Source organism: Mastacembelus armatus, chromosome 3, assembly GCF_900324485.2.
Source record: "Mastacembelus armatus chromosome 3, fMasArm1.2, whole genome shotgun sequence".
NCBI classification, from domain to species: Eukaryota; Metazoa; Chordata; class Actinopteri; order Synbranchiformes; family Mastacembelidae; genus Mastacembelus; species Mastacembelus armatus.
Window position 1 is genome coordinate 12,501,909 of NC_046635.1, and position 26,552 is coordinate 12,528,460.

General features: G+C 39.0%; 1 protein-coding gene across 1 annotated transcript; it reads right to left on the bottom strand.

Moving 5' to 3' along the window:
- Window positions 1-10,572: 10,572 nt before the first annotated feature.
- kif7 (kinesin family member 7) lies at window positions 10,573-23,192 on the bottom strand. The gene is made up of 20 exons (XM_026320279.1): window positions 23,104-23,192; window positions 20,810-21,197; window positions 20,512-20,709; window positions 20,006-20,402; window positions 19,570-19,917; window positions 18,633-18,825; window positions 18,356-18,523; window positions 17,882-18,040; window positions 17,487-17,632; window positions 17,222-17,343; window positions 16,859-17,014; window positions 16,565-16,770; window positions 16,147-16,344; window positions 15,517-15,642; window positions 15,179-15,355; window positions 14,882-15,097; window positions 14,465-14,671; window positions 14,169-14,367; window positions 13,727-13,888; window positions 10,573-11,234 (listed from the first exon to the last, which is right to left on the bottom strand). Exons 2-20 carry the CDS (start codon window positions 21,138-21,140, stop codon window positions 10,840-10,842), a joined length of 4,104 nt encoding a protein of 1,367 aa, XP_026176064.1. The 5' UTR covers window positions 21,141-21,197; window positions 23,104-23,192; the 3' UTR covers window positions 10,573-10,839.
- Between the last annotated feature and the right edge of the window lie 3,360 nt (window positions 23,193-26,552).

The window sequence follows — 26,552 nt, forward strand, 5'->3', positions numbered from 1 at the left end:
ACACATGTAGCATAGGCAAAGAGAAAAGGAAGCTGGTAAAGTGTGTGTGTATGTGTTTTTGTACTTGTACAGCTTAACCTTGTGAGGATCAGTTTTAGCTTTATATAGGACCTCTTTGGGACACGCTTACACCCCTTTAAAACCATTGTTTGAGGTTTAGGAGTTGGTTAGGGTTTGGGTATAGGATGGGGTTAAGTAGTTAGTTGTGATTTTAAGGTTAGGTTAAGGGGTTGGGAAATGCATAATGTCACTGAGTGTCCTCACAAAGATATCTGCATAAAGGTATGTGTGTTAGGGAGGAAGGTGGCTGGAAGTGTCACTGAAGAGTGAGGTTAAGTGGTGGATGGATGGACACAAGTTAGGGGAAAGCGGGAGGAGGTTGAGAGGGGCGTGCAGGGTGCGTGTTCGTGAGGATGATGAATGTGAAATTCCTGGTGTTCCCAGGGTCTGGGTGGTGTTTGAAAGGCCTTGGGGGGTGGGGGCTGTAGGGAAGGGGGTGCCTGTGCCCAGCTGTTGGGGGGGAACCAGAGTCTCTCTCTCTCTGACAGGCTGTCCTTTTCACCAGCACATAGCTGAGCCGTCCAGCCTGCTGCCATAACAACGCCACAGCTCCTCTGTCATAGCAATGCCATGCAGCCACAGCGAGACAGGGTGGGAGGAGGATGAGGAGGAGGGGATTTCACAAAAGTGAATGAAGAGTCGAGACATTACTACCCCTGTGAACTTGAACTTGACTGACTTGTCTGAATGGCTGGCGGGGGAGAATGGAAATTTATTCCTTAGATTTTGTTCTGTGATTTAGTTCCTGACATAGTTTTCTAAAATGTTTTGAATGTTAAACTCGGCTGTGCAAACAAATCTTTGTCTTGATTTGTATCTTGTTTAGGACAATTTAAAGTAAGATTAAGTATGAATAATACTAGAATGTGAAAAATCAACTGAGGTTTAATTTTTTTTATTCAATAATAATTCAGAAATAAAAATGAAATAGACTTTTGCAACGTTAAAATAAATGCTGACATACTGTTTATTAATACATAATAAGCTGTTGCTACAACCTCTACTGCTGCTACTACTAATAATAATAGAGGAATAACAATAAGAATTATTCAGAATTAGTTTTTAAATTTCTTTGTGATTGACTCACACAATATCTAAAGTGAATCGCAGTGGCTCTTTGGACACAGCAGAGATGAAGCATGTGAGAAGCTGCAGCTCACTAATGTGGTATATTTTTTCCACATGCAGTAGTTATCCCTGTCTATCTGCCTCAGGATCGGTGTGATGTGCTTGTTTGCACCAGCCTAAAGCCAATGAATGGTGACCAGTCCGACATCAGGGGTCTTAGCTGCTCAGACTCACTACACCATGGGAAAAAAGGAGCTGTGAAAGGTCCCCTGTTGCTGTTACAAAGCCAAGAACAAGCCATAGCAGGATAATCGTATTTATCCTCAGATTAGGGATCGCAGCTGTGGTACCCATTTGGGGGAGAGGGGGGAGGGGGAGTCGCAGGGACGTAAAACATACAACATCCTACCTTCAGGAGCAGGAGAAATCACATTGTTCCTGTTCTACACAGGTATTGAGAGTTCAGATTGCCTTGATTGGACCAGGAAGCCAAGCAATCATTCCTGTATACTGTATAATGATATCTTCATTTGGGTGAGAACATGGTCTCACAATATAAAACAAACTGACTGTTACAATGGATGATTCACCACTAGTCCTCTCTCACCAGACAAGCACCTAGACAGAGCATATCAGGCTCTGATCATTGCATTGTATTTGAATATCCTTCTCTACTATTGCCTGCGTCTGACACATGGCAACAGGGACATATCATCTCCCTCACAAAAACACACAGACACATGTGCCCACTCTCTCTCACAGTCTTCCCACTCTCTTAGAAACCGAACTCACGTGCTGCAGGTTTATACGCACTTATATCTTATTCTTCTGATAAACATGTTTATACATTTCTGTATTGAGTTATAGCCATTTTTTTAAAAAGTAAAACCTCTTAATTTTATATTCTGCATCTGTTTATCTTCTGCATTGAGCAGACATATTTAGGAAAGTCCATAGCAAATACTAGCTTTTACTTAGATTATTTTTCGATGATTTTCTAATATTTAAGCAAATCATTTAATTTATTCTAGTGCGCTTCATAGCTGAATTCATAGCCACAGTTGTTCTTGTTTAATCCTACTGTTATTCCATTGACAAGAGGAAATTCACATAGATCCAAGTTCAACTATATAGATTAAAGCTATGTTTGTGTTATATATTATTTATATTTTTGGCTCATGCATAGGTTCAATATTGAATCAAATTTGTTATTGGTTTTCTTATTTTAAATGAGAAAATTGAGAGGATTGGACAAGTGTGGTATGTGTGGGTGGGAGGTTGCATCTCTGCAAAGAGGAGAGTTGTTCAGCTTTGGCAGAGGACTGTGCCCTATTGAGTGGCCTCTAGCAATATGAATCAAGGAGGATACACATTTGACACAATGGCCACATTCTTTTTCATTAACATTAGCTCTGGCAGGAGACCACACACTCATACACGCCAATACACTCACTGTGAGAGAGTGACTCGCAGACATAAAGCAGCAGGAGGACAAAAGGCCAACTTTTCCAGGAGACGCTCTTATGGCTGCAGTGCTAATACAGGCATCTGCCACTGTCTGGTCTGGAGCATCAGGGTTTACTGCAGCAACCTCTCACATAAACAATGTTGGGGAAAAGAGGTGACAGACCTTTGTCAAGAGCTCCTTTCACAAAGCAGCCATTGTGGAGTGAAGCCAGGATCAGAATGATAATGTGGGCTCTGGCTACTGTTTACCAACAGGTCTCCTGCAGCTGCAGTGGACAGCACCAACCTGCAGCCTCTGAGAGGGTGGCACTGTGTTTGTGCACCAGGGGGGAAACAATGCTTGCTCTTTACATGTATACAGATGCATAACAGGTGTAGGTCACTTTGTTTGTCCATTCATGTAAAATCTGACTAAAAACCAAACGCTAGTTATTCCTCAAGAGTCATTCACAGGACTTTCTTAATTATGGAAGAAATGATTTACAATTCACCACAGTCTAATTACACAGTGGCCATGAGTCATTGTGTATCGAGTCGTAGGATGCCAGAAGATGAAGAGAATGAGGAGGTAAAATGATGCTAATTTCTCAACAATTTCTCAAAAAAAAAAAAAAAAAATGCTGTTACACTGGCCTTCCAGATGTTTTATTGTTTTCAGGTTTAAGTTGCCTTTTGTGGGTTTTAATTACACAGAGACAAAATATATATTCAAATCTACAAATCAAACTGAGTCACACACACACAAACATTCAAATCCCAGAAATGAAACACGTTGTTAATAAGCCATCAGGGCTGATTTACACATGTGCTCTGCATTGTATGAGCTCATACTATCGCCCAGCTTCACACGTGGCCCCTCCTCCAGGCTGCTTGTCTAATTACTGGCTGCTTTCTAATAAAGGAACAGTTCCCCCTTTTTCCCCCAGCCATGTTGCTTACTATTAAACCAATACTTGTCTTTTTGATGATTAAAAACAACATCCTTTAACAACTCTTTGTTACATAAAACACAACTGAAAGCATTAATAGTCAGAATTTAAGAGTTCACAGTCTGCAATTAAAAACTTACTTATAGAGGGGAGCCTGCAGTATTTTGTTACTCAGCATATTCAATTGGACTCTATTAAAGTCAGTGATAGAGGAGACAGTGAATTTAAATCCTGGCAGTCCTGGCAGTGTGGAGAAGGCTTTAAAATGTTCTTTATTCAGTTAACAAATGAAACAGTAGTGTTGGAGGATTTGGACTCATCACTACTGGATTTCTAAAACCCAGTATTATGGCCACAGATTAAATGTTTTTTTTATGTGTAAAACTAGATAATTTTCATTCTTGTGATGTGAATGCAAACCTCTAAGCACCATCCTGTTTTTAAAGCTAGACCTATATCACCTTCAGGTTAGGTTGCAGTTGAAGATTAATACATGAAAATGTATTATAAAAATATTTAATGCCAATAGCATTTAACCACAAGTGATCAGAAAATAAAACCGTCCATTTTCTCCATCCATAATTGAATATAGACTTGCAGACAGCAGAGGATGGAGGGACACACCGGTGCTGCTGCGCCTTTAAATACTCTCTCTGCTCCCCTCGTTTCTATGCAATTATGTTAATATGCAGAGCTTGTCTGTGTCCTATTCATTACCGGCTGGAGTTGCATGATTGTTTCCTTTATTTTCCACCTTTGTGAGGGTACTCTTTGTTTGTTTTTTCCTTCTTTTTTTGGCAGGCCACAGCGATGGCCTTGTGGAGAGACCAACAGAGAGAGAACGCCAATGTGGAATAAAGACTTTCTGCAAGGAGCGTTGATGTTTGCAGCCTTTTTTTTTTTTTTTTTTTTTTTGTATGAGGGTTAGTCTTTTAGTTCAGCACTGCGGATAAAGCAGACCTGCCGACAAGTAAGTACCCGGTTTTCTCCAGACTATTGGCTAAAATGCAAAAAATGCAAAATAACGCAGGTTGCTTCGTTTTTCATGATACAAATTTAATTGTACAAAAGTATCAGCCCGTTAATGGAGCTCAGGTTTCTGTGTCTGACATTAATCTCTCTGTTCAACAACATCTCGACAGGAAACAGAGGGTCGTCGCCGGAGGAAGGACTTAGGAAATTTGCAGACCGGACTGGTTTTTAATGTGGACACATCAGATAGCGCAGTGTTAGTAAAGGGGAAAATGATAAAGGCGTTTGAAGCGGTTGAAATGCAAATGTTTGAGGGCAATAACAAAAAGTTAATTTTGTATTTTTCTCTACTATGAATGTTTATTAATTAGCTTTTGAGGTATGGCCTTTGAAGGTCACTCACAAGGCCTCCATCGCCAGTCCTATGTCTGTGCCCTGATGTTGCTATAATTCATATTTATTGATAACATGACGAGCATGTCTCCTTTACCTCTGTTATAATCACCTCCATCCCTTTTTATAAAGACTGGTTTGACTAATGATTCTGGTTTTTTCATCTTTTTTGTTCACGGAAGAAACTCATGTAGCTGCAGCTCTAAAACAATAAACAATAATTAAGGCAATAACTAACCGGAGGTGGTGGTCCATAAGATTTTACCTACAATCCTGTTAAAAAAAAAAAAATTAAAAAAAAAAAGCAGTTCACAGGAAGAAATCCCATAATATTAATTATCACTACTATATTTAGATATACATATGTATTCAATTATTATTATTCAAATGCAAACGTGATGCTTTCGGTAAATGCAAGTTAACAATAGCCTATAACAATATTTAATTGGGAGATGATGTGATTTTAGAGGAACAAATGAACACAAACAATATGCAGAAAAATTTTAGGTCAAAAAAGTCTTCTTTATTGATTAATTCCTTTTAACTGTGTTTTTCCATTATTAATGCTCTTTGTGTTTGCTTTTTTTAATTTGAGTGTGGGGGAGCACAAGCGAACGTGGTCACAGTGGGTCTCACAGGCAATTTTTAAGTTTCTTACTTATAATGTCAAGAGTTTTTAAAAAAATCTCAGGGCTTACAAGTGAATGTGTCTGTTAGGCTACTTTTTTGCTGCCAGATTTACAATTACAAGCTACAATTACTAAAACTTGTAGGATCTGAATCAGAGTTGTCATTGAAAAGCTAATTTTTAGGTACTTATAGCCACCTAACATGTCTGTTCAACAACACTTACTGTAGTACAATTTGACTTTTTACCTGATGACTACACCCCTACTCATAACATTAGTGGTAGCTCAGAGATGTCAAGTGTACAGGAATGTACCCACAGCTTTAGCAACAGCATTAATAATAACAATATTATTATAATCAAGTGTCATGAGTTGTCTAACACTGAGTCACAGAATTGTCCATTCGCTGTTCAGCTACAGTTGCAGTTATATGTATGACTCACTGATTGACCTTTAAAAGGCCTCAAGTGTTGTGACCTCACTAATTAGCTACATCTCTAGTTAGTGAGATCAGATCAGAGAGAAGACTTAAGACAGCGCTGATTAGGGTGTTATAGACAGCTAACGATGGACCAATTAATGGCGCCCTGCTATGTGCCAACACAACCATTTTAGAGGCAGTAGGGAGACTCTGTCAAGATGGCTTCCATATAGAAAACATGATATTCTGGTAACGAGGAAGTATGAGCCTTAACAGTCCTACATATTTTCCATTATATGGCAAAGGGGCAATATATACTGAGGAGAACATTTAATTGTTTATTTGCATTTGTAAAATATATATATAATCATATATTGGAATTATATATTGGAAATGTGTACCTGCATGTATGCTGAAGAATGTCTGATATTAAATTTAGAAATTGGTAGCAGCCTAAATAAAATGCCTTTCGTATGATTAGAAAAAGAAAAAATATTGTGATAATAAAAATTATTCATACCAGCAAAGATGTATCTGTGCCTTTTGCTTGTGAGAGACAAGATCACACTTCGTGTTTATAGATTCACAGTTTTAACCAGTTAATGAAATTTCTAAAGTGCAAAATAATTTCTAATAAACCTAAATGTATTTCAACTTTTGTTTAGTGAAACATTATGATTAGTGTTATTTCTTTAAGAGCAATAGTTCCAGGTTCTGATGTTTAAAATCTACAGCCTGCTTGCTTCCAAAATTAGGCATATTTTACAGCATGGAGTCATATATATTATGAATATACGGCGCATATAATATTGTATCACTTTCAGCATCATTGCTAGCAAAAGAATAGAGATACCTGTTATGATATAATGGGTTGAATGTAGAAATGTAAGATTTAATAACATTTTGCAAATGAAAAGCTTCATTTATGTTTCAGGTTTTAAGGGAAGAAAAATAGATTCACATTATACCATCTTAAGCAGAAGGAAAACAATGAAAAATCCATAACACAATTTGTCCTATGCCAGTGTTTTCACATTAAAATACAATGTCCCAAAATCCAAATTCTATTAACCGTGATGAAAGATTAAGAGAAGAAGCTAATCCTTATAAATGAGAGGCTTGAACTGGGAAACGTTTTACAATTTATGGTCAGAAAATAAATAAGCAAAATGATAAGCAATTATTTGTAAAATACAAATAATTGCTGGTAATATTTCTGTGCATCAACTAACCAACAAATCAATTAGCCTAATTGTTGCAGCTCTAGCTGTGACAAAAGGTTAAATTCACTGACACATTAAGCTTAACAAAACTATTTAGTTTGTCAAAACCTACCTCAAAACATGTCATATCCACTTGTATGTGTGTTTTTGTTTCACCTCATTAAGGCTTGAGGTTGAGGATCTGGAGGTCATTCCTACTTTCGGTTATCTAGCTTTATGATGGATGATTAACACTCATACAGCTAGATAACCAAAGAAAGGAACAGGCTCCGTTGTTTGTTACAAGAGCAGAAGGTAAGTCTGAAGCTTCCTGGGAACAAAGAAAATGATGGAGTTAATGCTCGTGGTATAACAGGCTTTATTAAAAATGCAAGCCCTTTAACTGGCAACTTCAATAAACTGAAATATTTCCACCTTAAAAGTGCACATACATAACCTTCCCAAAACCAATCAAATATAAATCATTTTATTATTAATTTAAACCATTTTTGTGGCGTAGAAACCTAAAATTTACTAAGTATTTCGGCACTCAGATTTAATGTGTATGTGGCCTAGTTGTATCAAATTCCAATTCTGAAAAAATACAGTAGGCTATGTGAAAAAAGTTAGGGTAATAATGTTCAGGATGTGACAGTTACTATTACATTTTGTCATGTAAAGTGCCGTTTATTAATTATCACATATAACATGCAGTCTAGCCTCCTACTCATTTCCACTACACTCTCAAATATTTCACATAGAACTCCCCCTGCTTTAACATTTTAATCAGCTCCACATGATGCCTTTTCATCAAAGGCCAGCCTCTGAAGCTTTTGCTCAGGAACAACTACCTTAAAAATAACTATAGGGAGTAAACTGCAAATCTTTGGGATCTGGACACTGTAAGGGGGAATGGAGGCCCATGTGTTTATGCCTTGTTATAATTTACTGAAGACTGCATATATACAGAACCATTTTCATCAGGATTTTCTGTTAATTTTACAACTCTACAATGCTGCATTACTATTATTCATGTTATCATAATCCTCTCATTGGCTTAGTGAACCCCGAACCTTCAAATACATATTACTGTACTTAGAAAATCAGATAATAATGCCACATACTTGACATTTTCTGTATTTTTAATAACTCAAAATAACCTCATGATGAACTCACGCTTCTCTTTGACAGTACGTCTGACGTCATTCGTTTTAATTAGGAAATAGATAGACTGACAAGGCATGCGTCACTTTCTTTGTAGATCAACGAGAAAACTGAAAATGTGAGTATGAATGCAGTTATTTATAAATCAAGAGATTCATAAGACAGCAGGCTCGAGAGGGCGTCTACACTGTGTTCACTGTCCATTTCAGACAAGCAGGACACACTAATAAAGCCCCGAACTATAGAGGTGTGAAGTTCCCTTATTTTGGAGGGTGAGTGTGGGCTCTGGATAAACCAGAACAGGCCTGCCTATGGTTTCATTGTCACAATAAATACCGTTGTCCATTTGGAAAAAAGTACACAGTTTGTAGATTTACACAGAAATTTGCTTGTTTAATGGGCGACTTAAAATAGACATGAGTAATTGCCCTAATTGAAGCCCTAGACCTGTATATGAGACGGCTAAATGAATGTACTCTGTGTGCATCATCCTGTTCCTAAAATATGTTTAATATTAAGCCACGTGTATCTGCAGACTGAGAATGAGATGCATTGATTAAAACATGCCTGAACAGGTCTGATCTGTGGGAACTAATTAAAGACCGCTGAATCCAAAACACTCACTTTGCATCGTGCCGGACGACTCCTGCATTAACGGAGACTGAAAATCATCCACATGTGGGTAATAGGACGGTCGGAGGAGCATCATTCAGTCTCCAGATGTGCGGGACACGAGTTTCCGTGCAGCCAAACAGGTGACCGCGTGGATCAGATCGATATATCCCCCTCACCATCTGCCGAGGATGGGTGTCCACGACGGTCTGCGGGTGTGAGATCCTTGTTCAGTTGTGTGTTTGTATCCGAGATCCAGAGGTTCCCTGGTTCGTGCTGAGATGTGTGATGCTCCGCCACACAAACGAGCCTTTTATCCTCTGGGTGTAAATGTGCGTTCTCCAGCGGTGCGCGGTCCTGAGGCTGCGCTGTGTCCCCTGTGGGAGCTTCCAGTTGTCTCTTCTCACCTCCTCTCTGCTTTTTTTCCCCCTAAATGCTTCCTCCTCTGACGTCGCATCGACGGCAAGTTGCTGATAACCAATCACACCGGCTATGGTCTCTGTGTGTGTATGGCTGGGGGGTGCGGTGGTAACGCACACGTATAAATATTATAGTCAATTGTTGATCAAATATTCAGATTTAACACTGCCTGTGTGAACTAAGAACTGTAAAAACAATAAATCAACAGCAAACACAAAACATGACGACCATCACCTAAACCCAAAGAAAATGAAAGATGTTCTGTATAATTAAATTTATATGCGCAGTATATTATACTCAGTATATTATTAGATGTTTGGTTTATCCCTTTAATTCCAAGGACTGCATGGTATTGTTAGGAAGGAAATCGTACAATAGTTATTAAATTCTCTGCTGCACTTCCATCCTCTTTTTGTTGTGCTTTACTGGAAGTTTGTTATGCATTTGTCATCTTTATACTTATGTAAAACAATGAAGTGAGTCAGCCTGACATATACGCCTTACATGGCTTGAGTGTATTATTAAAATGTGGTGTGGGATCTTCTGTAACCTAATGCCTAAAAAGGCACTACAAAGAATATGAGAATGTCTGACTTTGGCGCCGCTCAGTGATAGGAAGAAGAAAGACACTATAGCAAACAGCAAAGTTCAGAGCCTATCCCAGCTCTCTTTGGGTGAAACACAGTGGTACACATCAAGGGGCCACAGAAAGAGAAACATCCACAAACACTCACATTCACTCCTCTGGGGAATTTGGAGTTACCACTCAACCTGACATATATGTTTTTGGACTGTGGGAGGAAACCAGAGTACCCAGAGAAAACCCACACTAGCACAGGGAGAACATGCAAACTCCACACAGCATAGGTTGCGAACACAGGCCTTTCTTGCTGAGACAACAGTGCTAACCACTCAACCACTGTGCTGCCCTGCTTTATATTTTGCAAAATAGTATTTGTGCAATAACACTTCAACATAATTATGTGGTCTGAGTTTTCACGAGGCAGAAATTTTGCAGAGAATACAAGTTTCAGCTCAAAAATATTAAGACTCATCTTTAACCCTGAGCATATATCGCCCTCTAGTGCACATATAGTGTCCACATTTTCTCTACGAAGAAAAAAAAAACAGTGATTACAAATCACAACTCTTACATATATGACAGAAATGAAAACACAGATTTTTGAAGGACACAAAAGCAATTTAATATACAATATTGGCAAAAAGACTTGATTACAGAGCAAGAGGACCTCATTTTGTTAGGACAGAAATGTTTGAGTGGTAAGGCTATGCACATCAATTACTGTATGAAATGAAAATATAAGCTTAACCTTAATAAAAGTGCTTTGTATAAAAATCAGTGGGTTTCCATGTTTATTATAAAACCATGATATACAAAAATTGGAATACAAAAACTAAAAATGGATAAAATCATAAAACTTTTCAGAAACCACAGTATAAAATGTATGCGAATGGTCTTATGTAACGCAGTGCATGTATTTTCAGACAGGATTCTTCCGTACATCAATTAATGCATTGTTTGAAGTCAGTGGTCCTATGTTGAGGCTGGGGCGACGTGACTCTCTGCGAGATTTAACCACTGGCAATGATGTCTGCCCACCCCAGGACCCCATACTAGTTTGAACTACACGCTTAACAGGAGCATCCCCAGCTGCTCGAAGCCACAACTCTTCCATGACAGCAGCTTCCTCTGTGGGGAGAGAAGAACGTCTCCACGTGGAGGGCAGAGGGGCATTTACCAGCTCACGCATTTCATCTCTGGACCTGGGAAGCTTGTCAGGTAGCCCTGCCCCCCTCCCTCCTGGGCTGTCCTCAGGGCAGCGGGCCAGCTTCTCCACGCTGCCAACGCCTGTTGGTTTACCATCAGATGCCACACCTGAAAAACAACAGACGTCAAGAGAACAGGTAGACTTGCCTGACAAGATTATTTATAACAGAGTGCTATTATCTCAGGTTACTCTGATTCTACTGACTATCAAAACAAACGTCAAAATAAAGACCTGAGGATACAAGATGATCAAACAGTCACAGTCAGACTACTGTTCTTACAATTATCTGTCAGTAAGGGACTGCATGAAGTAGTAGCAGTGAGAGAAGAGCCATGAAACTAAACTGAAAACTGAAGGGAGGTCAAGATTGAGATTTCCTAATCTAATCAGAATCATATGAACTAAAAAAAGTAAAACTACATGCAGCACATCTTCACCTATTCTCAACAACCATTAAGATCAAATATATATTCATAACTACACTGTACAACATAGTATTTGCACAAGAAAAGACAAAACGTAAGGCTCTGGTCATGTTTATGATTTAAAGGTATAGACATTTTGATATTGGAAAGGTGATGGACTATTAAACTAAAGCCACAAAGATTTGTTGATTAATTAATCAAGCAACAGCCACAAGAACAATGTGCCACAGTTCTGATAAATGATTATCTTGGATGGACATTTTTAAAATCTCCATTTTACAGGCTGAACAATTAGCTCTTTAACTGAGACAGTAATGGAAAAATGAAGGAATAGTGAAAATAATCAGTCGCAGTAGATAGTACTGCATAAAAAAGCAGAGGGCAATTCAAATTTGACCCTGCATATTCAAGGAGAGATTATTGCACCTATGCTGCTCTGTGTAAAAAGCATCAAGCTGGCATGGGGTGCTGAGTGTTGGGTGGCTGGGGGTGGAAGAGTGTCCCATTTTGACTCTGTTTCACCTCTGCAACCATCAGGGGATTTGAAAAAAAAAATTGCAACTAATATGCTGCTGTTAAACATGATCCACGACAGAAATCATTAATACACATACACAACTTTATCTGTCTTAGTCATGTTTTAATTGTGCAGAAAATGATTTGCCCTACTTTCTTCAGCCCTTGTTGGTTTACTGGTATTCTGCATATCTCAGACACTTTATACAGTACATCACGTTGGACGTCATCTTAAATTCCACTCCCTCTAATACTGGTTGCTGGTATTCATATAATAAGAACGTGGGATGGTATTATGCTGGTTTTTATAAAGTTCAATGTAAGCAGGTAAGGCTGCCACAAAAAGAGTGAGCTGATTGGCAATAAAAACAACTTTCTGCAAAGACCCGAGAGAGCTGAAAGATTAAAAAAACATGTATAAAATCTGTCAAGTGGATTTGCCTGAGGGTTTGTAGAAAGATATTTCCATTCAAGTCATTTTATATGGAAAGAAGTGTTCAGTTCAATTCAGGCTTTATGTAGGACTACAGCTAATCCCAGCTGACACTGGGGAGAACATGCAAACGCCACACAGAAAGACCCCAGGGTTGAACCCAGAACCCTTTTGCAGTGCTAACTACCACTGTGCCGTCCTTTAGCTTTTTTATTTATTTGTTTTTTTATGTGTAACTCTAACTCGAAAATTCAAGAAATTAAAATGAACTTTAGTCGTTCATGTTAATTTGCTCTTAGCAATATGCAAACTATTTAGTTGTAGCTATGTGGAGAAAATTCATCAACTAGGACTCTTACACACACGACCAAACACTTTCCTGGTCATATATACTCACCAACTACTTTATAAGATACACATGTTCAACTGCTTGTTAAAGCAAATATGTAATCATCCAATTACATGGCAGCAACTAAAATGCACTTAGGCATGTAGGTATGTGAAGACAATCTACTAAAGAAAGGTGATTTAAGGGACTTTAAACGTGGCATGTTGCGACAATAAGAAAATATCCAGTGAGAGGCAGTTCTCGGCACACAAATGCCCTGTTGATGCCAGAGGAGAATGGCCAGACTGGTTAGAGCTGATAGAAAGAGTCAGAATTTGGTGAACGCAACATGAAATCATGGATCCATCCTGCCTTGTAACAACGGTTCAGGCAGGATGGGGGATATTTTCTTGGCACACGTTGGACCCCTTAATACCAACTGAGCTGTGTTTAATTGCCTTAGCCTGCCTGAGTGTTGTTGCTGACCATGTCCATCCCTTCATGCCCACAGTGTACCCATCTTCTCATGGCTACTTCCAGAAGGATATTGCACCATGTCACAAAGCTCAAATCATCTCAAACTGGTTTCTTGAATTCTGTACTCAAATGGCCTTCACAGTCACCAGGTCTCAATTTAATAGAGGGAGGTAATTAGGATCTGGTGGTAAGGGAAATTTGCATTATGTATGTGCAACCAATAAATCTGCAGATACTGTGTGATACTATTATGTCAATATGTACCAAAATCGCTAAGGAATGTTTCCATTTCCTTGTTGAATCTATGCCATGAAGAAATAAAGCAGTTCTGAAGTAGAAAGTGAGTCCTACCAAGTTGGACCTAATAAAGTGGCTCATGAGTGTCTGTCAAAATCCAAATTTGATCTAACAACACATTACCTCTAGCATGCTCCTTTGGCTGATTAACTGAACCACAAAGCTCCCTCAGCTTGTTGCTTAGTTCCAGATTTGCAGCCTTGTAGTGGTTAAGCTCCTTGCTGAGGTTATGGATCCATGCCTCATATTGTCGCTGCCGTCCTGCCAAGCCCTCATCTATTTGCTCTGTGGAGGTGAAAAAATACACACAAGGTCATTCAATTCAAATTCAATAAAATTTGATGACTGTTTATAGAAATAATCGGATGAAAAATATGAAAATGTAGAAGATATATAGAAAAAATATTTGTATTTATTATTATAACAATAATAGTAATAACATCCCATGCACTATATTTATTTCCATTAGTTTTTAAACACCAAACCTAAGTGCAAAAATGCACCATGTTCTAAAGAATTTCTTTAAAGAAATTACTTTAGTAAAAGGTCCATGTGTGAAACACACCTCGACACTGCTGCAGTAAGAGCTGAATGCTCCTTTCATGTTCCTTCTGCTGTTGTGTGAGTCGACGATCTGTGTCAAGTTGTGTGCGATTGAGAGCGTTCTCCAGCCACTGCACCAGCCTCTGTTGTTCATCTAGTTGCATTTCCAGCTCAGCCAAGGCAAGCTGTAGCTTACGTTCTTCCTCACGCAGAGAAACCACCTACAGAAGACATGTACATTAACATTCTGCAATGTACATGCAAAAAAAACAATCAAGATCAGGTAAATCAACAACGATAAGGTAAATCATAGCACACCTTGTCAAAGTACTTGCACAGCAGAGCTCTGGTCTCAGAGGCAGACAGGTAACTGAGCTTAGCCATGAGGTTCATCTCCCACTGGGAGAGCATACTGGCAGAAGCCCTCAGCTGTCTCTGTCTTTGAGTAATGGCCTCGTTCTTGTACTCGATAGCTGCATCCAGAGCCTCAATCGCCTCATCCAACTGGAATAGTGTTCGCTCCTCCTGATTACAACAGATAAGACTTAATGACCACAGAAGTAATATTAGAGTTTCCAGTGAGAAGTGAGAGCTAATTGCTGCCACAGTGCCACATTCTTGATTGTTAGAATTCCTGAAGAGCTCAGTATGTGTTTGCAGCACAGTAATCTCTTGCTTAATAAGTATTTTTATCCTACTCTGCTCAACCAACTGAGCCCTAGAGCAATCACTAACCTCAGGTGAGAGCAGGTTACCCTGCCGCAGCTTATCGTCCAATTCAGCACGCTGTTTAAGCAGTGAATCTTTCTCTTGACGAAGGTTGGAGATCTCTTGGCGGATCTGCTGGGAGTCTTGAGCGCTGCTGCTGCGAAGGAGGCCATTCCTCTCACTCAGCTCTCGCTCTAGTGATTCAATACGCCCGGTAAGGGTCACCAAATCTTTACTCAGAGCCTGGAGGAAAGACGAGCATAAATTTACAGCACCTTTCAAGTGCCTGTAGCACCAAACTGATTTGTGTGTGTTTGTTAATACCTGACTGGAGCGGAGCCTTTTGGTTTCTAATCCACTGCGTTCCTGCAGCAGGGCTTCTTTTTTGGCAAGGATTTCTTCTCTTTTGGTCAGCTCTCCTTCCAGATCTTCCAGTCCTCTCCTCTGTTCCAATACGCGCTCCATTTCCTCATCCAGCCAGCGTTTCTGTTCCTCAATCTTCTGCTCATACAAAGTCATGGACACAGGAAAGTAAAAACATAGGCAGTCAAAACCAGAAGGTAACAGTCAAACCTAAAATCATTATCCACTGAAGTACAGTATGATACATGTTAAAACAATTCACAGGGAAATACTGCATTTTAAACCAATTTTTCCCGCACCTGTTGCTCTTCTAATGAGATGACTGAGCCATTACTGCCGCTGCGTCGCTGCCTTTGGAAAGCAGCAATCTCCTCTGTCTTTATCCTCAGGATCTTTTGCTGCTGCTCATTCTTTATCTCGAGTTCCTGTAGGGGTAACAGGAAAAAACACAAAGAGGAACTACAGGGTAAGTGCAGAACAAAACTCTATTAAAAGTAAATAAATGTATATACCAAAACTTCTTCTTTTCCTTTCGGCTGCTCCCTTCAGGGGTCGCCGCAGTGAATCATCTGCCTCCATTTAACCCTATCCTCTGTATCTTCCACACCCAGACCAACTATCCTCATGTCCTCCTTTATTACATAAATGTATATACCAAAACATTTCCTTTAAAATCGCTGCCACATATTTAACCTTTTATGTACAGTGATAATAAGACATTATTACTAAACTCTGTGTAAAAGTCTGGACATCCTTCTACTGATAAAAGCTAATTGATACCTACTAAGGCTACACAATGAAAGCACTTCCAGCTTCAAATTTCCAGTCTGAAATGTCACTAAGCAATGGCACCTAAGGGAGTTAAGACAAGACCTGGAAGATCAAAACAATTTTAAGATGAACTGTGTGCCTGCTCTTCTAAGTGGCACCTTGACTCTGTGAGTCCTTCGTTGCATCTCAGTCTCCAGACGTCGTTTCTGCTGACTTTCTTGACGCAGCCTCCTTTGCAACTGCTCCTGCTGCTGCCTCATAGACTGGACACTGCGCTCCAGCTCTAACACACGACGTTCACTCTGTGCAGGCAGGTTAGCCAGACGTACAGTATCCCTCTGACGTTGACTCAGAACCTATGCGTATAAATGTAAAAATGGAAAATCAAGTCTTTTGTGGTGTTAATTATATATCACAGACAGTCATCAAATGAGAATAAAGCTTTAACATCTTTAACATCTAACAGCTGCACAAAAATAACCCTTCAGATGCCACACAATTCAAATAAATCACTCAATTTACAGCTGTCTATTGTGTGTTTTATAATGCATGAATGCAGGGATATGACAGTCAAACCTGAACTTTGCTCTGTGCAGCAGCTATCTTCCTGCGACACTCCTGTGCTCTGGTCTTGTCTGTTGCACTTATCTCTCTCTCTTGCCTCTCCAGCTCCTGCAGCTGCCGATGAGCCTCCTGTAGTTCCTGTCGAGCCTGCACAGCTTCACTCTCCAGAGCTGTGATCTTATGGCTGTACTCCCTGTTCAGTGCCTGAGCATCCTTACCTAAAAAAATATATAAACTGATTTACAAAAACAAAGAAGAGAACCTTGATTTGGAAAAGCAGCTAAGGAAGGGAGCTGAGAGTGCTACCTGTTTTGACCAGCTCTTTGATTAGCTCTTCCTTCATGCGGATGGTGACAGACAGCTCTCTGATCTTCTGCTGTGCCTGAAGAAGTCCCCACTCTGAGACTCCTTCAAAACTTTTCAGACTTTCCCGTACAGATGTCTCCCCAGAGCTAGAGTTGGCTAAACAGTCATTTAAAAAACACAAAAGGTCAGTAGGGTGGTTTGTTTTTGTAGAATCATTTTGTGAATGCGTAAAGAACATTTGATGAATTATTTCATCATTAAATAATACAAAAAATCCAGCAAATCTTTCTATTGGTTTCCCGATCACTGCTCCATTCAAACTTGATTTAAACATGCAGGGATGTCTGATGCTTCTAGACTTACATGCTTTTCTGGTTAAACAGGGGTGCTGGTCTGGCTCAGACATCAGAGATACAGGCCCTCTACCATACGTGGCTAGTCCTCCTGACAGCATGTCCCTTTTTGTCCAGGTCAGGTTCACCTGTCTGCAAGAATCATGGACATTAAATAATATACACTTGTACAGGTCCAATGACAAAACACTAGCTATAAGTGACTGGCCTGTAAAGTGTGCTTCATCTATTTTGGTCACTTTCAATTTAAATACAGTAAGCTGCAAGCCACATACTTGTGTCTCTCCTGGCTGAGGTTGGAATGACTGCTCTCTTCTTCTGTGTCGGGCATTTCTGCTCCTCCATGGACCTCCTGCTCTTCACAGCGGTTATCATCCTGATCGCCGCAAGGCCCATTACCAAGGTAGGCCACTGGGCTGACCTGTAGCAAACACACAAACACATAACTACAATCAAAAGAGCTAAGGCATATTTTGGTAACTGTTTAAAAATCAATTGGATTTGTATAAAGACAATATATGATGAAATTAACTTTTACCACTGGTAAACCTTTCAAAATGCTGATATAAGCACTATCAACCTTGAGATAGGATTACACTGTAATTATTGCTTTTTTGTTGAAGTCTAAAAAACACCATGTACTGAAAAACAAGCTCTGTTGTTTGGTTACCTGTCTGTGTGTGCCTCCATTCTGACTGTGCTGCATGGAGCCCATGGGGGCGGTGTGAGGCCGTGATCTCAAGTTAAGGGCCAAGCCCATCAGCCCTGGCGCAGACAGCTGACACTGCAGCTCTGCTATCAGGTCCTGCTGCTCCTGCAGTTTATCGCTCTGAGACAGAAAGAAAAAAATAAAATAAGAAACTAATAATCCAAGGCTAATATTAAAATATAATTGTAGGATCATCTTATAGCAGTTTTCCATCAAGCTGAATGTCTGTACAATGCCATGCTGTGACCAATCCTGATCACAGCCACATGATAGAACAAGATGGAACAAGAGAAATCTTTAGTCCTTAAATCTTTGCCCACAGCAACCATTACAAAAAACTTAACTTAAGCTTGCATAACCTAATCTAATAGGTTCTAAGGTTCATATGAATGTGGCAGAACAGAAAAGCAATATTAGAAATAAAATGCACCTCACCTGCTGCTTGTATTGCTCCATAGCATCCTCCAGAGCTGCTAAAAAGTCTGTGTTTTCTCTCTCCAACCTCTGGATCTGTGCTTGAAGTTGGGCAGTAGTATCCTCTTTTTCACTATCCTTCTCAGTTTCATGCTCATGGCTCCACCTCTCCTCTGCAGTCTCTGAATCCTGGACAATAAACCCCATTTATAGTCGCATCAGTACTGCATACCTACATTCCTAAAAATTGACTTAATTCATTTTTAAATATTTCTATGAGAGAGTGAAACAGACATACCTGGCTTCGTACAGAAGGTCGTCCCCTCCTCAATGCAACACTGTCCTCAGTGGAGCTGTTCTCGATACCACTGTCTGGTCCTGAGGCAGTGGTCAGTCCGCTCCGTTCCTCTTCCACTGAGCACAACCACTCCTTCACTCTCAAACTCTGTTCTGCAGTCAGAGCACCTTCAGTCTGCAGCTCCCGCATTAACCTGTGGTATGTCAGCAACATAAGAAGTAAACATAGCAACGCTAAACCTTAATGAACCTAAGCAATGCTAAACCTATGAAAAATTAAGCCCAAAACATGTCTAATTCAAGTGTGAGTCACAAACTGGTGTCCTGAGAGATTTTCAGTTTATAAAATATTCATACTGTAGGTTTACATAATTTCCATTCAACCCCACTGTTGTCCAAAAACAATGTAATTTATCAAGTACAAAGGCAAAATTATCTATCCAGGTATGAAATCTTCCTAGAATATATCTGCTATCAAGACATAAATAAAATAGCATTTGGGTGTTTATTTTTGTTTTAACTGGAGTCAATTGAGGCATAAACTATTACTTTATTCACAGATATTTTGTAATCTGGGTGTAATGTGTAGTATAAGGTTTATTCTAACATTTGCATTAATTTGGCTCACACAAAATTAGGACTCCTTGGTTAAGGTTGTCATTCTATATTAACAGACAAAATTTGTTGTGTTCATATCTTAAAAACTTTAATTTTGTTTCTATATTTACTGAAATTTGCTTGGTGCACCAGTGACTAGTGAATTATATATGAGTATAAATTCATCTCAATGTTTGAGCAAATAGAGTATACATACTAAGATATCTATGCAATATATATATATATATATTATGTAAAGAATTTTGGTTAAACAGTGATGCACCCTCACAGCACAGACAGTAATGCAGACAACATTTAACTTGCTCAATAAATGTTTTAACCTATAAGCAGTGTCTGTGCAAGTCCTATAGTGGGCACTCTGGGCTTGCAGTCTGCTGATCTCTCCATCTCCAAGTCGAGGCCTCCTGTTTGGATCAGCGTGAGCAATGATGCGGGTCTCTGAACGTTGGCGATTTTCAAGGGCCCTACGAAGAGCTTTGATTTGTTGTTCCAGACCTTCTACACGATCTGGCTCACGCTTGTAGTTTACAGTAGCCCGGTTCTGAATGTTTCTGGCCCTTGTGGCATAGTTTAGTGTATTCAAACTTTCATCAAAGTCTGAGGAAGATGGGCTGACACAGGCAATCATCAGTGTTTTTGAATTTCCTCCCAAAGAGTCTTTTAGGATCCTAGGTAAAACAAGGACCAGATAAATTAAACCAAAACTGTTAATTTCTGCAGAATGGCATATTCTATCATAAACATATAAAAATATACCTTGTGATTTTAGAATCTCTGTATGGTATGTGTGAGCCTTTCCTCTTGGGATCCCCCAGTGCACCAATAACATTTCCAAGGGCCAGGAGACCGCTGTTAATCTGAATGCTCTCCTTTAGTCTCTCACCAGTGTTCCCAGTCCTTAAAATGCGCTCTGATCCTGCCAGGTCAACAAAGTGGAATTTGGAAGACAACATTTGTGATTCAGTGCTTGTAGTAGTCCCATAACGTGAACTTCCTCGTCGCTTGTCCATGTACACAGTAAAAATTGTGTGAGACCGACTGGAGTTTGGATTCATCTGGGTTGCGCCAGTGTGTCTGGCTGTGTTTCCTGACTCTAGTAAACTCAGCACCTCATCAAGACCCTCCACTTCACACTCCTTTATGCCACACAAAACTATAGAGACACAGAGACAAACATATAAAATGCAGATAAAAATATACATACAAACATACCAAACATATCATAACCACAAAAACATGCTTAGAGGCTGCCTATTCCATACCAATGTTGCCTTTATCCTCCCGGATATGGATGTCCTTGCTGGCAGTTTCCACCTCCAGTAAGTCCTTAAACTCCTCTTTGTAGACCTCCAGATAGGAGACTCGGACAGAGAAGTCTGTGAGGTCATTTTCATCTAGTAGCTTAAAGACATCTGCAACAGCTCTAGGGATGATACCTTGCTCCTCATCTCTAAAGGAACCTAAAGCAATTAAAACACACACAATTGCATGAAACTAGCTTAATACAAGATAAACATGGCTGATAATAACTGAAGTGGCAAGAAAAGACAAATAACTTACAAATATTAGCTTCTCCAATGGTGTAAGTCTTGCCTGAGCCTGTCTGCCCATAAGCAAAGACTGTTGCATTGAAACCTTGGAAGAAGGCATCTATGAGTGGCTGGACAGACAGAGAATAAACCTCCTCCTGACAGCAGGTTTCTTCAAATAGGAAATCACAGAGGAAATGTCGGTCATGGCCCAGAGTAACCCGATGCAGTTCAGTGTCCACGGTGATACAGCTCTCATGGCAGTGTAGCAGCTCCTTGGGCAGCAGGGGACGCACTCGCACAGCTACTTGCACTGCAGAATAATCCCCTCTGCCTTGGCCGCTGGGCACTTTGGGAGACATTTCTGCTATGCTGCCGCCTTCTGTTATGTGTTGATCATCACCGGGCCACTACATCTCCTGTAGTAAAGGATTCCAAATTAATTAAAATTCATCTGTCGCAAAAGGCTTTTGTAAACATCTCATTTCATATGGCTGAAGAAAAAATAAGGTCATCAGTGAAGATGTGATTAATTACATGATGCAACAACCAAACAACAGCTTATACACTTAGTTTTTGCCATCTTCTATGACTATTTCAATTTAGGCTACAGTTGGAGAGAGTGATATGGACAAGATGCAGTATCACAAAATGTTTACTTTCATAACTCAGTATGAATATATATTCTGAAGTTCTTACTATTCTGCAACTGGAAAACTGATAATATTTAAAATAATCAAAGAGGAAGAATTGACTTTGGCTTAACTATTAAATGCCTGACATATTTAGCTACTTCATCTCACTGACCTTCATAAAGCAAAACCCTGCTAGCTAATTTGTAACTATGCCAACAGTGAAACAATAACCACAGAAAAAAGATGAAACAGATACCTCTGAATAAACAATGAGGACATTGGGAATCTGCCAAATGACAAATTCATAAGATCTTACAGTACACCAATGTGCTGCTTTCTTTAGTACATTATGACAAACTTAAAACTTTGGATTAATGGCCCTTTTTTCAAAGTTATGTTGTTAAATGGGAATGACGCTAGTAAAATTAATTTTTTTTACTATTTTCAGCCATTTTAGAAAAGAGAACTTCAGTCTATGATTAAAATAACTGGCAGAGTAAATAATGATGGAAACATTAGTTCCTGTCATACCTGGGACAAATATATTATTTTGTGTTTTGATACTATTTATCATACATGCCACGGAAGTGATACAATACTTTACTGCACAGACAATATGTGCAATATGCTCAAACTTTATAATGAAATGGCTTCATTGATGAGGGCGAAGTACAAACATGAATTTGCCAAATCTGACAAATATTTTGAGTTAACATCAGCACCTACAATAATAATAATATTATTCCATTATTATGTTCCAGTAACAGTGCAAAATCTAAAACTATTAGAAAAACCTTTTAAAAATGTTAGAATAACACAAAGCAAAGCAGCATATTTCATCAAAGCTGAAATATTATTTTTATATAATTTTTACATGACAGAAGGTCTTGTTTTTTTTCCAGCTGTACCTCTATCTGTCGTTTGGTAGTTAATTCTTTAATAAAGCATCAACTTATAAACTCTATATATGTTTTGTGTACAAAAATCTTAACCCTAGTAGTGTTAGATCCAGCTGTCAAATCAGTGCAGTGCCGCTGTAACAAGAAAACTATTTCCTTATTAAATGAATGGAGATGAAAAACAAGGCGACAGGAAAACTGAAGTAACTTAAAGTAAAAGTACTTTAAACTGTACTTGTGTAACGCTCACGTTACAATACTTAAATAGTTAGATGTACCTGGTCAACGTTAACTTTCCTCAAACTTTCCCTGTTGTTTAGGAACAGATGGGTTATCTCTTGGTCACTTTGCTGCATTTTGTCACGTAGAAAGCTCTAAAGTCACGGTACTGCAGCCTACAGTCTGTCCATGTTAGCAAGGTAACCTTAGCTAGCCACCGTTACCTCCGTCAAACAAAGCAGCTGGTTGTTAAATATAATGCTGTCACCGGCGAGAAAAAAAAAAGCCCAAACACCGGATTTTTCTAGGCCAACTAACTACAGCAAGAAACTCCCCATATTTGAGTCGCTAAAGTTAGTTGGGTCGCCAACTTTAGCGTTGGCGTGAGCTAAGCTAAAGCTAAAGTTAGCCCGTTAGCCAGCAGCCAAACAGCAAAACCAGAGCATGAGAGGATGAAGCTGGATGAGGCTTTCTGGAGCCAGCACGACACTTTCCTGCACAAGTGGCGCATGACAAAACCTCTGCCGTGACTGTGTGAGTTCTCACATACACTGGCAGCGAACATAACTTACTTTTATTGTGGCAGAAGTTAGCTACACCATGGGCTCGGGATAACGCTGGGGGTGTTTTTCTTCAGAATGGAAGTAGGGGGACATTCAGGGGAGGAGCCCGAAAGTTTGGGCTTCAGACTTGGATTTGGTTTCTGTAAAGCATCGTGGCTGAGAGGCAAAATCACTACCTTACCAGTCACACAGAGCACCTTAGCGTTTTATTGCAACACATGGGATTTAAAAGTCAAATCTTCGTTTGTAGCACTGTAATTGACTTCAGTTTGCCTGTGCCTATTCTGCATGTTCTTTCTTACTTTGGATCCAAAGTGAAATAAACAAAAAACAAAAAGATATTCATGTTATGTAACTTTAATCTTATACATATTATTTCTGCTGTTTATGTTGACAGTAACTCCTGTCAAACAACTCACATGTTTTAGGCAATGACACACTGAGGTCAACAGTTTCCTGTGGAGGATATATTCATGGTATTAAAGTTTATTATAGTGAGCAAATACGCTGTGGGGATATTACCTAATTTATGAAACATAACATATAGATGAATGTAAAAGTAGTAAATCATAGTATTGGTAAATCGTAGTAAGTCCTACAGTATATAGTATCACAATAATCTGTGATATATAGATAGTTTGTCTGGATCTAATCCTTACATGTATAAATTCATTATGAACATTTTTGGCAGTAGTCAGCTGTTAAATGTTAAAGATGTATGTGTTTGATTTTGTGGCAGAAAAAAATCAGCTGTGATTTCAGTGAAAAGAACTTTAATTTTCATATTAGGAACATTCATGCATGGAGATCTCTGCAGGTAAAGCTTGTTGTCTTCATTATTTTTAAAATAATGGCAGAATTGTAGTGGTCATAAACATTGGGAGTATTAATGAATTTTAGCCTCACAATAAGTCATACTGCTCAGTTGGCTTCCAAACAGCAGCCTCTGCATATGTTTTCACATTACATTGCTGCTGTGATCTTACTGAATAGTAGGCTACATTTTAAATATTAAGGCAGACTGTGACTTGTTGTCTGACTAATGTGTTCACAACAACAAAATCACTAGTCTTCCAAAGTATTCAAAACATTAGCATTGACATCAGCTCTGCTTTCAAAACAGGTCCATCCCCTGAAATAGAGGAAAAAAGGAAAACTGTTAGCAAAATGTTAATCACCATCATGATTGAATTTTATCTTTTTTTGATAACACAAACCACATACACAGAGTGTCAAATTGATCCAGCAAAAGAGTCACTCAGCCCGTGCAAACTATGTGTTGTCCAAATTAATAATGTCACAAGGCTATATAATCCAAAACTGAGTTTTTAGAGAGCCTGTAATTCTGTTTTCATTTTCAACTCTGTTGCTTGGCTGGACATGTTTTTGCTTAGTTTTAGATGCAGATTGCTGCGTGTGCTTATGCTGATAGTTAAGCTTAGCTCAGTCTCAGTCCTGCTAAGCTCCCTGCAAACATATTTGGCTTTAGTGGCTTATCGTAGTATGGATTTTTAAAAGCACAGAGAATATCTAAGTCAATGAAGCAACTAATTAAGGAAGTATGGTATGTGGAGAGGGAGAATGGCAGGCGATGACATCCAATACTGCGGTGCTGAAATCCACATGGTCTGGACAAACCCTGTAAGCAAGCTTTACAGTGGGATTAGTTCTCCATTAGTATGATAGAATTGAAAAGTTCTGTCAAAAACAGCTGAAATAGTTTTTGTAAATGAATGAATAGCCTTGACAAACAGTTGGATAACCATAGCATATCACCAGTTCTTCTATTAAATAAGAAGTAATGATTATTTTAAACCTCTCTCACTCATGCATACATCTGCATGCTCACTCACCTCTTTGTTACAGTTCACATTCCAGCATCTGTTTGTATCCTGTGTGCACACATTCCTGGATATCAGATTTTCTCACCTGCACCTGTGGGTCTTGTCTAGTCAAGTATCTGTCTGTAACCTACAGGCTGAGCAGCCTGGAGTTGTGTCCTTTATAGAGCAGCTCAGCCACATGGGGGACACCATCATCCTGATGTCACAAGCTTAGAGCTCTAAACACTAAATACATATACTATGTTAGATCGCTACATTATTGCTGTATATATAAATTGATCCTAAAATATGGTCACATCCTTATTAAAGTTACAATACAGAACAAATACTATGTAATTTAAATAATAACACACAAAAATGCATTGTCCATATTGTCCATTGTCTTGTCCATAATTAATGGTTATCAAATAATGGTGTATGGTGTTAATTGGAGTTAGGAACTAGCAAACTAGTCCTGTTAATTTTAATAAGGTGTGGGTTAGAACTGCTGTGACTTAAACAAAACATTTTTGGTTTGCTATTCACATATGCATCACTGCATGCCAACATCAAAACATCATATCAACAGTAAGAGCCTCTGGACCTGGACAGTCGACGGTGGGAAATACAGATGTTGTTGTATGATGACCTGAGGAAATCTGAAGATGTCCAGATGTCCTAAGAATCTCGCTGAGCTAAAGCAGTGCTGTAAGAAAGAATGATCCAAAATTCCTCCTGAATGTTATTCAGGTCTGATCTGCAGGTACTGGTAGCACTAGATTAAAGGTTGTGGCAGCCAGAGCAGGTTCAACTAAATCTAAGGGTTCGTTAACTTTTCCTACCAACATTGAGGAAGGTTTATTGTGGTGTGTCATAAATATTCTAAAGATTATAATAGTTTTTCTCTTGTTAGCACATTGTGTCATAGATTAAGATGAGATCATGTTTTATGACCAGTTAAAGCACAAAAGCAATTAACTCCACAGGTTTCATATATCTTGCTGCTATCTTTGTTGGAAAAAATGTCTATATAGTATTGACAATAGTTCTATGTAGGATAACACTTTCAGTCGCATACCCTTTGTGTAACCATAATTTAGCACTTCAAGGGTTAAATCTGTCCATTATTGCTGCTTAACTGCAGCTGGATGAAGGTTTGTTGTTCTTACTGATCAGTGCCTATATGTTTATTGTATGGATTCAGTTTTCGTGAACTAGTCATCACATGATTTTGTTCAAACACACATTGATTAAACCTTGTTGTTTGTCATGATTGTTTTATACTAGAGTGTAAATCCTTACAACCCTCACTGGAAAGAAGAACTTCACAAAAGTTCTCACCCAACTATTGATTTGCCCATAGCAATCATCACCCCAAGTTTGCCTTGTGGTTAGGCATGTTCTGACACAAAACCTTGTGTACAGCTCACACTTGGTCTAGGATTGAGTGCCATAATACACAGTGATGTTACACATTGTTAATGTGAAAGGCTGGAAATGAAAGCCAAGCTTTCAATAGTTCCTGGTTGGATATGTCCAACATAAAATGCTGTTAATCAATCAGGCTTCATGTGGTGTATCTTAATATCATTAACAGGGCTACATTTAAACAGACTCAACTCTCTAGTCATGAGG

Bases quoted from the DNA above. Each gene is read 5' to 3' on its own strand.
- kif7 (XM_026320279.1), bottom strand. From the start codon at position 21,140: ATGTCTCCCAAAGTGCCCAGCGGCCAAGGCAGAGGGGATTATTCTGCA. The intron at 20,710-20,809 runs GTAAGTTATTTG...TAATTGCTTTAG, and splicing joins CATTGGAGAAGCTAATATTT to GTTCCTTTAGAGATGAGGAG. The intron at 18,041-18,355 runs GTGAGGTGCATT...TTTCTGTCTCAG, and splicing joins TGGAGCAATACAAGCAGCAG to AGCGATAAACTGCAGGAGCA.